The 15636-nt window shown below is 43.9% G+C and overlaps 2 protein-coding genes across 2 annotated transcripts; one reads left to right on the top strand and one right to left on the bottom strand.

The window, feature by feature from the left end:
* Nucleotides 1-1596: 1596 nt before the first annotated feature.
* LOC123750427 (uncharacterized) lies at nucleotides 1597-2178 on the bottom strand. The gene has a single exon (XM_045732545.2). It carries the CDS (start codon nucleotides 2176-2178, stop codon nucleotides 1597-1599), a length of 582 nt encoding a protein of 193 aa, XP_045588501.2.
* A 6146-nt stretch (nucleotides 2179-8324) lies between these two features.
* On the top strand, nucleotides 8325-11858 carry LOC138353069 (uncharacterized). The gene has a single exon (XM_069305711.1). It carries the CDS (start codon nucleotides 8325-8327, stop codon nucleotides 11856-11858), a length of 3534 nt encoding a protein of 1177 aa, XP_069161812.1.
* Nucleotides 11859-15636: the final 3778 nt, after the last annotated feature.

Raw genomic sequence — 15636 nt, 5'->3', positions numbered from 1 at the left:
CAATATTCATAAAGAAATGTAAAGTACCAGTAGCGAGAGCACTCAGCGTAATATGGAGAAAGAGCCTGGATACAGGGGAGATACCAGCAGCACTTAAATCTGCAGATATAGCTCCGTTGCACAAGGGGGGGAGTAAAGCCATGGCAAAAAAATATAGGCCAGTTGCACTAACATCACACATAATAAAAGTGTTTGAAAGAGTGATTAGGAATCAAATTTCTAGTGTTATGGAAAACAATGAATTGCACAATCCAGGACAACATGGATTTAGAGCGGGAAGATCCTGTCTGTCACAGTTACTCAACCACTATGACAAAATCACAGAAGCCCTAGAAGAAAAGCAAAATGCAGATGTTGTATACACAGACTTTGCAAAGGCGTTCGACAAATGTGACCTTGGGGTGATAGCTCACAAAATGAGGTCAATGGGAATAACTGGAAAAGTAGGACGCTGGATACTCAATTTCCTGTCGAACAGAACACAAAGAGTAACAGTCAATCAGATAAAATCGAGTCCAAGCGATGTTAAAAGCTTTGTACTTCAAGGTACAGTCCTTGCACCGCTACTGTTCCTTATTCTCATATCTGATATAGACAAAACTACACGTCACATCTTCGTGTCGTCCTTTGCAGATGACACAAAAATCAGCATGAAAATTACCTCTGCTGAAGACATTGAAAATCTACAAGCAGATGTCAACAAAGTTTTCGATTGGGCAGCGGAAAATATCATGATGTTTAACAGTGACAAATTTCAGGTACTCAGGTACGGCAAAAATGAGAATCTGAAACATAATACAGGGTACAAAACACTATCGAATCTTCCCATAGTAGAAAAACAGCATGTCAAGGATTTGGGAATAATGATGTCCGACAATCTAAGGAGCATAATCAAACAAATATCGCGTCAGCCAGAAAAATGATCGGATGGATTACGAGAACTTTCAAATCCAGGGATCCCATCACAATGGATGTACTATTCAAGTCACTTGTGTTGACCCGTCTCGAGTACTGCTCAGTACTCACTTTCCCCTTCAGAGCAGGAGAGATTGCTGAAATAGAGGGAATACAGAGAACATATACGGCACGCATAGACGAGATAAAACACCTAAATTATTGGGATCGTCTCAAAGCTCTCCAAATGTACTCTATAGAAAGGAGACGAGAGAGATACCAAATAATATACACATGGAAAATACTGGAGGGTCAGGTCCCAAATCTACACAGTAAAATAACAACGTACTGGAGAGAACGATATGGAAGAAAATGCAAGATTGAACCAGTGAAGAGCAGAGGTGCCATAGGCACAATCAGAGAGCACTGTATAAACATCAGAGGTCCGCAGTTGTTCAACGTCCTACCAGCGACTATAAGAAATATTGCCGGAACAACCGTGGACATCTTCAAGAGAAAACTGGACTGTTTTCTAAGAGAAGTGCCGGATCAGCCGGGCTGTGGTGGGTATGTGGACCTGCGGGCCGCTCCAAGCAACAGCCTGGTGGACCAAACTCTCACAAGTCGAGCCTGGCCTCGGGCCGGGCTTGGGGAGTAGAAGAACTCCCAGAACCCCATCAACCAGATATCAACCAGAAGCAGTTACTTCATGCTTCCACATCTTGCGCCATCACTGTAAAATCTTGCACCATCACTGTAAAACCTTGCACCATCACTGTAAAACCTTGCACCATCACTGTAAAACCTTGCACCATCACTGTAAAACCTTGCACCATCACTGTAAAACCTTGCACCATCACCATTAAACCTTGCACCATCACCTTTAAACCTTGCATAATCACCATAAAACCTTGCACCATCATCATTAAACCTTGAACCATCACCATTAAACCTTGCACCACCATCATTAAACCTTGCACCATCACCATAAAACCTTGCACCATCACCATTAAACCTTGCACCATCACCATTAAACCTTGCACCATCATCATTAAACCTTGCACCATCACCATTAAACCTTGCACCATCACCATTAAACCTTGCACCATCACCATTAAACCTTGCACCATCACCATTAAACCTTGCAACATCATCATTAAACCTTGCACCATCATCATTAAACCTTGCACCATCACCATTAAACCTTGCACCATCACCATTAAACCTTGCACCATCATCATTAAACCTTGCACTGTCGGAAAATCCGATACCATTTAATATCATACAGATAATAATAGCTGTGTTGTATAAACAAGTTAACCCATAGAAATCGCAACTTGTAGTGGAATTACCGTCTATAGAAAACGGAATATCATTACCACATACTATTATAAACCACTACCTATTATGGTGGGAATTATTCTTAAATACATTAGTCTTTGGACTTTACCATCATAAAAACATCTCATATAAATTAACTTAATTATCAATATTAAAGTAGAGTAAATGTGACCCTTCTATCACTTTCTGTCATCTGGACAATGTAAGCTAGGCGTCAGGGTGAGGGAGGGGCAGCCATTGTTGACTAAGACCAGAGGCTCATGGGAGCAAATACGGCTCCTGTTAATTTTACTTGGACGAAGTGTTATGGAAACCAAAGGTGTACCATTATCAACACGCTGTGAACAAATTCAAGTTAAGTGTTCTACCGAAACCCATTTATCTATCATTAGTGGCCATTAATGTCATTAGGTAGGGTGAACCGGTTAGAGCACGAGATAGCCTCATACTAAAGGTAATTAGCCCAGGTCTTCATTGTTCCATGTACAGTGTTCTCTGATATACCTGTCATATACTAGGATTCTGGCTTCACAGCTAGCGCCCTTTTGACAGGTCAAGACGAGGAAGCATGCTTTGTGCATCAGTTACCAGGGTGATGGAAGCTACCTCAAAGAGGGAAAATGTGGTGTCTACATCCTGGTTATACCTGGTGGACTAAGGCCTGCTGTACAAATAAGATAAGGAACCTCTTCAATGTATGTAGTCTAATACTGTAGTTTGATTGGCTGCATATATATAAATTAAATTAATATAAACCCCCCTAATGTGTAGAGGATCGATTTGTGAGATTATGAGATTATTGCAGAAATACAGTCCACTTATCATTATACAAATTGCTATCAAAGTATATAAATTAACATAAATATAAATTCTATATAAATTCATATAAATTAAATAAATATAAATCTCACAGGTCGGTTCCCACATTATTTGGTCATCTTCGAACCAGATGATGGATTATTTGATCCTTTGAACCCACATTTGGTCATCTTAGTACCGGATGAACCAGTTAACCAGTGGATTCATTAAATATACTAGTGCAGTGTGATTTAAACAAAGCCAGTCAAAGACGGCGGCGTTGCCTCGAACGAGTTCACGAGCCCCGCTCAGTTCAGATCAGCCTTAGTCAGCGGTTTCATGCACACGCACAGATTTGGTGGCGTGTTATTCTGTGAAATGACAGCGCTAATATTGAAGCCAGCCAAATTAGTGGCTGTGTCGCGAGATTGTTCACGGATTTCGTGGTGTTAAATTTCGCAAGAGATTATCCACGAATTTTGTGGACTTTATTTCGCGAGGTCACTAATAACATTTAATTAATTCTTCTTGATAATATTAGAAGTTTTATAGAGGCTAATTAAGAGGCTATTATCAATAATTGTGTATATTATTTCTCCAAAATAGAGAATTATTTAATATATATTGCACTAGTGATCACAGTATAATATTTACTAATTGCCAACCCACAACAGGGTAGGATATTTACCATTGACTAGTTGAACTATTATTGCTCATCCTAGTCCCATTATTACCATAGTCAGTTGTATTATATTGATCAACCTAACACCATTAATGAATTGTCTAGACCCTATTTTGGGTGTAATTTTTATCAACTCGAGTTGAGTTGTGTATATATAATAATTTACTTAAGATCATTACACTTTTGAGTGATTAATTAGTGTCTATTCCATCCTAGGGTGATATAGAAGAGCTAACCTAAAGGTACTTCCAGTGACACGGGTTTATCACTCAAATTATTAGTGTGTATGATTGTATATATATAATGTGTATTAATTTTAAGTGCTAACCTCTAGTAGAGGTAGGATTATTGCCTAGTGAGTGCAGAATTTTACCCTAGGCTACCATCAGTGTTTGTTCAGTATTATGAGCGACCCAAGTACAAGTCCCACAAGTCTTCACCAACGAGCCAGTATGGATAATGCAGGGAGAATGAAAAGAACCCTTGCAGGTCTTAAAGGCCACTTAACAAGACAGATCAAGAAATGTGAAGATTTGTCACAACAATCTCAAGTTGATTATGCTGAACTGGAAAGCTATTATCAAGCAGCTGCAGGTAAATTTGAGCAAATCAAATGCCAAATAGCAACATATGTGGCTGAACTTGTCAACACCAATTTATCAGAAACAGAAATAGACGACATTATGGTTGATCTAGCGAATTATGAAGATCACACTCAGGCCACATTACAGCCTTATGTCAAATTAATTGCCCAGAACAAGGCAACAGCAACAACAACAACAGTTGCATCTAATACGAGTCAAGCAGAAGCTCGACTCCCTCCAATTAATTTACCCACTTTCTCAGGAAAAGATGAGGAAGATTGGGACGAATTTTGGAAGAAATTCGTTGACCTTGTAGACTCAAAACAATCTTTACCAAAGAGTAGTAAATTCTCTTATTTGCAAGGTCAATTATCAGGTGAGGCTAAAACAGTAGTATCCCATCTGAGATTAACTAATGACGGCTATGATCTGGCAGTAAAACTCCTCAAGGATAATTATGCTGATCCAGAAGTAAGAACATCACATTTAGTTCATGAGCTGTTGCATTTACCCCCACCGGAGGCTTCAGCTGATTCACTCCAAGTCTTCAAGCTGGAGGTAGAATCATTGATCAATGCCCTCAGCCTGACAGCAGATACAAACGGGGCTGAGTGGGTCTTGAAAATAATTGTCCAGGAGAAAATACCTAGGGACATATTGAGACAAATGAGTGCTCATTACAATAAAAGCATCTTATCCATGAATGAAATATCTGAAGGTTTAAAGTCAGTAGTTCATCAATTACGAACACATGACAAATTAAAACCACCAAGTAAACCCTCAGAAACCAATAATAGTAAACCACAGAGTACCAAAGGTACTCCAAATCAACCTAGACAATACAATTCAACACCAAAGTGGAACAGTGGCAGTGTGGGTGTATATGCAGTGGGACCCTCCAAGCCTATAGTTACTGTGTCACCCAAGAACGTGACACCAAAGGGTACTGGAAGCTATGGAACATGTTTGTTCTGCAATGAGAAACATTCAATGTACCACTGCCCTAATTTTCCTGATAGTGACGCCCGTGTTGAGCGACTCAAAGATTTGCAACATTGCACGAGGTGCCTCAGGAAACATAACATCAACGACTGTGATACCCAATTACACACCTGTAATAGGTGTAACAAAAGTCAGCACCATGCAGCATTGTGCAGAGACACCAAAACAACGTCTCCAAACCCCAAGGTGGAAGATAGCATTCCCACCTCAGTACAGTACTGCAAGTGGCAACCAACAAAGAGTGTCCAATCGGCGAAGTCTAAAGTTAATACGACTTTGCCTACTGTCCAAATTACCATCCTGAATAAGAGGGTGTTACGAACCCGGATCCAGCGTCCGAGCACGGAGCAGTGACGACCGCGCCATCTGTGGGTCAGCTCCCGAAACCCCCTCCAAAAGGACGACGACACCTGGTGAGGACGACGTGTACTAGCTACGAGGGCCAGTTTCCAGTCCCGTTCAGCACTCAACACCGCCGCCGCTGACCTCTGGTGAGGTGGTGCTCAGACTACAACGCCATCTATGGAGTGGATATGTCGGGCGTTTGTGTCTGAGCCTGTAAGTGAGGTGTTTTAGTGTCCCTGTTATTGATGACGTGTCTGCTTACAGAGTCGACCTGGGACTGCTGTGATGGAAGTTGAGTCAGTCTACCCAAGGCAGCCGTCTCCATACCTTGTGCTTTGCTGCAGCAGCTGTGAAGTCGTCCCCCGGAAAAACACTGTGGTGTTACCCTGTCAGTGGAGTGGCAGTAGAAGGATTACCCGGGACCGACTGCTGGAGACGATTATCCACTGGGGTACTGAGGACAGGAGAGTGATTTGTGGTATCACACGAGGCTCCTGGCTAGGGCGCTACCCTAGTATCGCTCGTGGAGTGGCCTGACCAGCCTTGCTGATCCGGAACCTGCCAGCAGACCTGCTGGACTTGTGGTTGACGGCCTCCACGGCGGTGCCCCCAGTGGAACTGTGTTTTGGCTGGCCTGTGTTTGGGGTAGACTCAGCTTGGTCGAAGGATTCGTCAAGAGACCACGAAAGCACCGAGGACTCAGCACCGAGAGTCTAGATCAAGAGTCTTCAGCAGAAGACGATTGTGTATTTCCCCTGTACAGTGTTAATACCCCTCCCCCTGTGCACTCTTTTATATATTATTTATTTGGTGATGGTAACAATTATAGTCTTAAGTTCTTAACTTTCTTTCCCTTCCCCCCTTTAAGTTTATTGCGTCACAGATCTCATTCCTTGAAAGCCACTACTGGCTTGGGGTCGGATACAACTTCCTCTAACAACATCAGAGTAAGAACCCCGTTGCGTCCCGAGAGGGTCGTAACATATTTGGCATCCCCAGCGGGATCCGTCCCCTTGTTAAGTATGTTTGACAGAGGTGGTGAAGTGGCGTAATCCCTGTATATAATTCCCCCTGTGTGTGACGATTGTGACGTTATACGTCCTGTGCGGTGCTCAAGAGTGACTAAGTGCAATATTGTGCAGTGCGGTGCTCGCTGTGACTAAGCGATTAAGTGCAATATTGACTAGTGCGGTGCTCAGTGATTCAGTGCAACATTGTAGAGCGAAGGGTTCGCTGTGATTAAGTGCGATATTGCGTAGTGCGGTGCCCGAAGTGATTACGTGCAATATTGGCAAGTGCAGTGTTTGGTGCGATAAAGTGCAATATTGACGTAGAACTGTGCTTGGTGCATTAAGTGTTAACGTGTAAGCGGTGTGTCAAGTGCTAGTTAAGTGTTCCATCGGTGACAATGGCAGAAAAAGCTACCATCGATGATCTGGACGATGTGCAGGCTTTTCTGGTCTTTTCCAGCCTGTCTTGGTCAACAGGTCTTTTCTGACTGTCTTGCCAGATTAAAATATCTGAGCAAACCAGAGCTTGTACTAGTGAGCGCCTACCTGGAGATCAAGATCCGTGCCAGTGATTCCTGTGTGGAGATCTTGTCCAAGGTTCACCGGCACCTGAAGGCAGAGGAGAAACAGGAAGGCGAGGCTCCTAGTACAAAGGAAGGTGAGGAAATAGCTTCCATGGAAAAGGAAGATAAAGGTAGTGACATTGACAGTGATGCAGGTGAGCTGAATATAAGCTTGCTAACTGTCAAAATGCGTGCCTTGGAAATTAATCGAGAAATAGAATGGAAGAAATTAGAAATGGAAAGAGAAAGGCAAGATAAAGAATTGGCGATGAGGCGTTTAGAATTAGAACGAGAAAGAGAGAGAGAAGAACGAGAAAGAGAAAGAGAAGAACGAGAAAGAGAAGAGAAACGAGAGAGAGAAGAACGAGAGAGAGAAAGAGAAGAACGAGAAAGAGAAGAGAAACGAGAGAGAGAAGAACGAGAGAGAGAAAGAGAAGAACGAGAAAGAGAAGAGAGACGAGAGAGAGAAGAACGAGAAAGAGAAAGAGAAGAACGAGAAAGAGAGAGAGAAGAGCGAGAAAGGGAAGAGAAACAGCGAAAGAGAGAAGAAAAAGAAAGACAGAGACAACATGAACTAGAAGTATTGCGATTAGGCGGTGGTCGGAGGCCAACAACGGACACCAGCGGTTTCGATCCGGTAAGGAACATCAAAATGGTCCCCAAATTCAATGAGAGGGAAGTTTCGAAGTTCTTTGCAGCCTTCGAGAAAGTCGCTGCCTCTTTGGAGTGGCCAAGGGAGAATTGGGCCATCATGATACAGTCAGTCTTGACTGGGAAGGCCCAAATCGCCTACTCTACGTTATCCCTTGACGACTCCGGCGATTACGACAAGGTGAAGAAGGTTGTGCTCATGGCGTACCATTTGGTACCTGAGGCGTACAGGCAGAAGTTTAGAAACCTGAAGAAGACCTCAGAGCACACTTTCACCGAATTCGCCACCATCAAGGAGCGACTTTTCCAGGAATGGTGTGCCTCTCGGAAGGTGGAGAACAAAGAAGACCTCGAGCAGCTTATACTGCTAGAGGACTTCAAGGATTGTTGGTCTGGAGACCTGAAGACGTACCTAGAGGAACAGCAGGTAGAGACCTTGAGTGCAGCAGCCACAATGGCTGAGGAATACATCCTGACTCATAGGCCATCTGCTAGGTACGTCCCGAAGACCTATTCAAGATATCCAGCCAAACATAAACCGGAAGATAGAACTGCCCCTCGTAGTGTCGCCAAGTCAACCTCAGATAGTCCTCGGAGGATTAGTCCGAAGAGGGATGTATTGTGTTGGACCTGCGGCAAGAGAGGACATATTGCTGCGAAGTGTCGTAGCAGTTCAGGTAATAATCCCCATAGGGAAGTCATGCTGATGAACAGTATAGTACCACCGACATCCACCCTAGAGAAGAGGAAAGGATTGTTCGCCCCATATACCTCCCAAGGGTATGTAGCCAGTGGCCTTTCAAGTACGCCTGTGGTAATACTTAGAGACAGTGGAGCGGCCCAGTCTCTAATTCTGGAAACATCATTACCCGAAGGTATATCGGCGGATGAGATGCAGAAGGTAATCCTGGGTGGATTCCCTTCCACCTTGTACGTTGCCCCATTGGTACAAGTGCATCTAGACTCTCAGCACTTCAAAGGTGAGTGTCGGTTGGCCGTGGTGGATAGTCTTCCCATAAAGGGGATTGACGTAATATTAGCCAATGACTTAGCCCTAGGATTGTTACCCAACTGTCCCCTGGTAGTGGATAATCCAGGACGTGAAGAGACCAGTCCTATCGCAGCAGTGCAAACCAGGTCTCAGGCGCACCTCCATGCACCACTAGATCTAAACACTTTGTTTGACTCTCCTCCTATCCCACAGGTTACAAGTAGCCATACACCAGTCCCACCCGTCCAGATGCCGGTTCCTGAACACTGGACTCGAGCCCAGCTGACAGAGGAACAGAAGAAGGACCCTCAGGTACGGAAGTTGGCCGACACCGTAGACTCTCCTTCGAAAGGAGGGGATCTGTATGTATGGTCAAGTGATGTACTGTGTCGCCGGCCTCCTCCGAAATACCCCCAGTCAAGTGCGGTAGATGACCAGATAGTCGTCCCAGCCATGTTCAGGTCTAAGCTGTTAGAAACGGCCCATGCTAATAGATTTGCTGGACATGGTGGGATCTCTAAGACTTTCCAGCGCCTAGCCAAGAGTTTCTACTGGCCGCATATGAAGGAGGACGTACGTCGTTTCTGCAAAACCTGCCACGCCTGCCAGGTGGCCGGGAAAGCAAACCAGCCTGTCCCCAAAGCTCCTTTAAACCCCATTCCATCCATAGGTGAGCCCTTTGAACATCTCATCCTGGATATAGTAGGCCCTCTTCCGCCTTCTACCTCAGGGGTGCAGTATTTGCTAACGATACTAGATCGGGTTAGTAGGTACCCAGAAGCGATCCCCCTTAAGACCATCACTGTGAAGGTCTTGGTGAAACATTTGCTCTGGTTCGTCTCGCGATACGGTCTTCCTAAGACCATTCAGACGGACCAAGGATCTAACTTTATGTCCCATTTGTTTCGCCAACAGATCGCCGACCTGGGAATCCGACAGATTACCTCCAGTGCCTACCATCCCGAGTCTCAAGGAGCTTTGGAGCGTTTTCACCAGACGTTGAAGGGCATGCTTCGGAAGTTTTGCTATGACCGGCAGAGTAAGTGGGTTGACGACCTGCCCTACCTCCTATTTACGGTAAGATCAGTGCCCAATGAATCCCTAGGAATCTCCCCATTCGAGATGATCTTTGGTCACTCAGTAAAAGGTCCCTTAGAGGTGGCACGAGACCATTGGCTAGACGAGGAAACCAACGAAGACATTGTGGACTGGTTGTCTACAAATAAAGGCCGGCTGTTCTCAGCCTGGGAGATGGCTACAAGAACCTTGGAAAATACACAAAAGACTAGCAAGAGCAGGTATGATAGAAGGACCAAGCAAAGAGAGTTCCAAGTAGGAGATCTGGTTTTGGTATGTACTCCTACAATAACCGGGAGTTTGAGCGCCAGATTCGTAGGTCCCTACCCGGTTGTAAAGAAGGTTACTAATCTCAATTACCTTCTTAGTACTCCAGACCGCCGGAAGAAAGAAACGTTGGTTCATGTTAATATGATCAAGAAATACGAGGGTCGAGATACACTCCCCGTAACCTTAGTGATCACTAATGATGACATTGAGGAGGAAGCGGAGGTGTTGGCTAACTCAGACATTCTGTTAAACTTGCAGGCAAAGTTGACACACGTGGCCGAAGGACATCAATCATCATTGCTGCAGATGATCCGGCAATACAAACCTATCTTCGAAGATGTTCCAGGGTTAACATCTGTCCTAAGGCATGATGTCAAGCTGGAGGAAGGAGTCCGACCTATAAAGCAACACCCGTACCGTCTCAACCCACTGAAGAAACGGGTGGTGAAAGAGGAGGTAGATTACATGCTGAAACACCATCTGATAGCCCCGAGCTCGAGCCCATGGTCATCCCCGATACTACTAGTGCCCAAACCTGGTAAGAAATACCGTCTTTGTATTGATTATCGTCAGGTGAATAAGGTCACAGTAGCAGATACCTACCCTCTCCCCAGAGTAGAGGAATGTCTGGATGCCATAGGTAAAGCCCGTTACCTGACGAAATTTGACCTGTTCAAAGGCTATTGGCAAGTTCCCCTCACGGAAAAGGCCAAACCCATATCAGCATTTGTGACTCCCGACGGGCTGTTTGAATGTCAGGTGATGCCATTCGGGATGAAAAACGCAGCCTCCACTTTCCAGAGACTGATGGGTACTGTGTTGCATGACGTGGAAAACACCTTAGTCTACATCGATGATGTATTAATATATGATGTAGATTGGCAGGATCATCTGCGTCACATAGAGGATTTCTTCAAGGCCATGCTCCAGTCAGGATTGGTGGTCAACCTGCATAAATCTGAGTTTGCCAGAACCTCTGTCATCTTCTTAGGTCATAAGGTTGGAGGAGGATGGATTGCGCCGAAGGCCAGCAAGATCGAAGCAATAGTCCAGTATCCTACGCCAGCTACCAGGAAGGACATCTTGCGTTTCCTTGGTATGGCTGGTTTTTATCGTAAGTTTGTCCCTAATTTTTCCTCCATCGCCGCCCCCCTGACCAATCTGTTGAAGAAGGGGGTGAAATTAATATGGATTGAGAATTGCCAGAAGGCATTCGAGAGTCTCAAAGCAATTCTAATCTCTTCTCCGATCCTCAGGTCCCCGGACTTTGAGGATAGATTTATCCTGACGGTCGACGCTTCTGACTATGGCCTGGGGTCCGTTTTATCCCAGACGGACGAGAAGGGGGTGGAACATCCTGTGGCCTATCATTCTAAGAAGTTCACCCCCAGCCAGCTTAATTACTCGGTCATAGAAAAAGAAACGTTGGCCTTAATTAATTCCGTCCAGCACTTTGAGGTATATCTAACAAGCAATGGTCATCCTATATTAGTACGGACCGACCATAACCCTCTAAAGTTCCTGGCTCAGTTTAGGCAAAAGAACCTCAGGCTCACCAGATGGAGTCTACATTTACAACAATATCCCCTCCAGATCGAACACATCAAAGGGGTGGACAACGTAGTAGCTGATGCATTATCTCGCGTCTAGATCCACGTACTAATTTGGTTTGTCTTCTTTTATAGAAACCCAAACCAAATTCCTTTTGGTGGGGAGGTGTTACGAACCCGGATCCAGCGTCCGAGCACGGAGCAGTGACGACCGCGCCATCTGTGGGTCAGCTCCCGAAACCCCCTCCAAAAGGACGACGACACCTGGTGAGGACGACGTGTACTAGCTATGAGGGCCAGTTTCCAGTCCCGTTCAGCACTCAACACCGCCGCCGCTGACCTCTGGTGAGGTGGTGCTCAGACTACAACGCCATCTATGGAGTGGATATGTCGGGCGTTTGTGTCTGAGCCTGTAAGTGAGGTGTTTTAGTGTCCCTGTTATTGATGACGTGTCTGCTTACAGATTCGACCTGGGACTGCTGTGATGGAAGTTGAGTCAGTCTACCCAAGGCAGCCGTCTCCATACCTTGTGCTTTGCTGCAGCAGCTGTGAAGTCGTCCCCCGGAAGAACACTGTGGTGTTACCTCTGTCAGTGGAGTGGCAGTAGAAGGATTACCCGGGACCGACTGCTGGAGACGATTATCCACTGGGGTACTGAGGACAGGAGAGTGATTTGTGGTATCACACGAGGCTCCTGGCTAGGGCGCTACCCTAGTATCGCTCGTGGAGTGGCCTGACCAGCCTTGCTGATCCGGAACCTGCCAGCAGACCTGCTGGACTTGTGGTTGACGGCCTCCACGGCGGTGCCCCCAGTGGAACTGTGTTTTGGCTGGCCTGTGTTTGGGGTAGACTCAGCTTGGTCGAAGGATTCGTCAAGAGACCACAAAAGCACCGAGGACTCAGCACCGAGAGTCTAGATCCAGAGTCTTCAGCAGAAGACGATTGTGTATTTCCCCTGTACAGTGTTAATACCCCTCCCCCTGTGCACTCTTTTATATATTATTTATTTGGTGATGGTAACAATTATAGTCTTAAGTTCTTAACTTTCTTTCCCTTCCCCCCTTTAAGTTTATTGCGTCACGGATCTCATTCCTTGAAAGCCACTACTGGCTTGGGGTCGGATACAACTTCCTCTAACAACATCAGAGTAAGCACCCCGTTGCGTCCCGAGAGGGTCGTAACAGAGGGCCAAGGTCCATACCCGAGGGTTGTTTGACCAAGGGTCCCAGAGAACCTATATCACTAAAAAGTTGGCAGATGAACTACAATTAAGGCCTGTAGCCCAGATGTCATTCAATATCTCAGGGTTTGTAACAGATGCAGGACCTCAAGTCTACCAGGTGGTACAACCATCAGTACGTTTAGGCAGGTACGTCTGTCGAGTACAAACCATTGTGGTGGACAAAATACCAGTAGACCTACAAGTTCAAGGTCTGAGTGCAACAGCCAAATTCCTGAGAAATAGAGGAATAAAATTGGCAGATAATATTAAGTCTGATCACCTCACCGACTTCGGTCTCCTTGTAGGGACAGACTATTGTCATCGATTCATCGGTTGCCCTACTAAATATCAGGGCATAACCATGTTAAACTCTGCAGGAGGTAAATTACTCTCAGGCCCAGTATCAAGCCTGAGGAGACCTATGCCTGCAGATAAACAATACCAATAGAAATCTAAATTTGTCAGCTGATTATATTTCTCCAGTAGCATTATACTAAGGAGATTACAGCTGACTATACCAACAGAGGTTGATGTTAGTATCATCATTTAAAGCTGGAGATGAGTTCATGAGGCCTCAGTGGCAAATCAGTGAACAGTAGCCTAAACCAGCTACAAGTCACTGCGACCAATGTCACTGAACCCACTGCAGTCTCAGAACCCTACTTTGCTTTAATGATGAGCTATTCAATCCTCTGAATCAATTAACTGAATTAAACCCCAGTAAATCTGATGACTGATTTGATACATTTATTATTTAATCAAGATGTGTTCCATGGGCCTCAGTGTTTATATATCAGTGACCAGTTACCTGAACAAACTTCAAGTTATATCTAATGTCACTGATCTCACTGCAGTCCCTGAATCACACTTGACTGTAGTACTTGATCACATTCAGTCTTCTGGGTTAAATAATATGTAATTAGGCTTGAATATTAGCCTTTCAAGAGTTAACAGGGAAATGAAATCGCATTAGACTTCTAACCCCTGCAACTCTAGTACGGGACATCCGTCCTGTACGAACAGACGCACAAACGTGTGATTACTAACTACTAACATCAAATTAATCTAATAATTCGAAGGAGGAGTATCAGTGTTCGTCTGTTCTAAATAGGACTTCGACCCGTGAGCAGCCCCTGGGGAATTATGTCGGAAAATCCGATACCATTTAATATCATACAGATAATAATAGCTGTGTTGTATAAACAAGTTAACCCATAGAAAACGCAACTTGTAGTGGAATTACCGTCTATAGAAAACGGAATATCATTACCACATACTATTATAAACCACTACCTATTATGGTGGGAATTATTCTTAAATACATTAGTCTTTGGACTTTACCATCATAAAAACATCTCATATAAATTAACTTAATTATCAATATTAAAGTAGAGTAAATGTGACCCTTCTATCACTTTCTGTCATCTGGACAATGTAAGCTAGGCGTCAGGGTGAGGGAGGGGCAGCCATTGTTGACTAAGACCAGAGGCTCATGGGAGCAAATACGGCTCCTGTTAATTTTACTTGGACGAAGTGTTATGGAAACCAAAGGTGTACCATTATCAACACGCTGTGAACAAATTCAAGTTAAGTGTTCTACTGAAACCCATTTATCTATCATTAGTGGCCATTAATGTCATTAGGTAGGGTGATCCAGTTAGAGCACGAGATAGCCTCATACTAAAGGTAATTAGCCCAGGTCTTCATTGTTCCATGTACAGTGTTCTCTGATATACCTGTCATATACTAGGATTCTGGCTTCACAGCTAGCGCCCTTTTGACACGTCAAGACGAGGAAGCATGCTTTGTGCATCAGTTACCAGGGTGATGGAAGCTACCTCAAAGAGGGAAAATGTGGTGTCTACATCCTGGTTATACCTGGTGGACTAAGGCCTGCTGTACAAATAAGATAAGGAACCTCTTCAATGTATGTAGTCTAATACTGTAGTTTGATTGGCTGCATATATATAAATTAAATTAATATAAACCCCCCTAATGTGTAGAGGATCGATTTGTGAGATTATGAGATTATTGCAGAAATACAGTCCACTTATCATTGTACAAATTGCTATCGAAGTATATAAATTAACGTAAATATAAATTCTATATAAATTCATATAAATTAAATAAATATAAATCTCACAAGTCGGTTCCCACATGCACCATCACCATAAAACCTTGCACCATCATCATTAAACCTTGCACCATCACCATAAAACCTTGCACCATCACCATAAAACCTTGCACCATCATCATTAAACCTTGCACCATCACTATAAAACCTTGCACCATTGTAACACCATAAAGGTGTTTTGTATTTATATATATATATATATATATATATATATATATATATATATATATATATATATATATATATATATATATATATATATATATATATATATATACGGAAAATCCACAGAGAAATATGAAATGAGGTGAACGTTTCGGCTTTGTTAAAGCCTTTGTCAACACCAGACTGACCGTCACCATAAAAGTCAGTCTGGTGTTGACAAAGGCTTTAACAAAGCCGAAACGTTCACCTCATTTCATATTTCTCTGTGGATTTTCCGCATAAAATGATCAGTGTTTTGTGATCGTCAATTGCATATATATATATATATATATATATATATATATATATATATATATA

The sequence above is a fragment of the Procambarus clarkii genome, chromosome 56 (genome assembly GCF_040958095.1).
Source record: "Procambarus clarkii isolate CNS0578487 chromosome 56, FALCON_Pclarkii_2.0, whole genome shotgun sequence".
Taxonomy (NCBI): Eukaryota; Metazoa; Arthropoda; class Malacostraca; order Decapoda; family Cambaridae; genus Procambarus; species Procambarus clarkii.
The sequence above is the reverse complement of the archived record's forward strand: the minus strand, read 5'-3'. Positions and strand labels throughout refer to the sequence as shown.

What these genes read in the sequence shown, in the direction of transcription:
- LOC123750427 (XM_045732545.2), bottom strand. Translation starts at nt 2,178, where the DNA reads ATGATATTAAATGGTATCGGATTTTCCGACAGTGCAAGGTTTAATGAT.
- LOC138353069 (XM_069305711.1), top strand. Translation starts at nt 8,325, where the DNA reads ATGGCTGAGGAATACATCCTGACTCATAGGCCATCTGCTAGGTACGTC.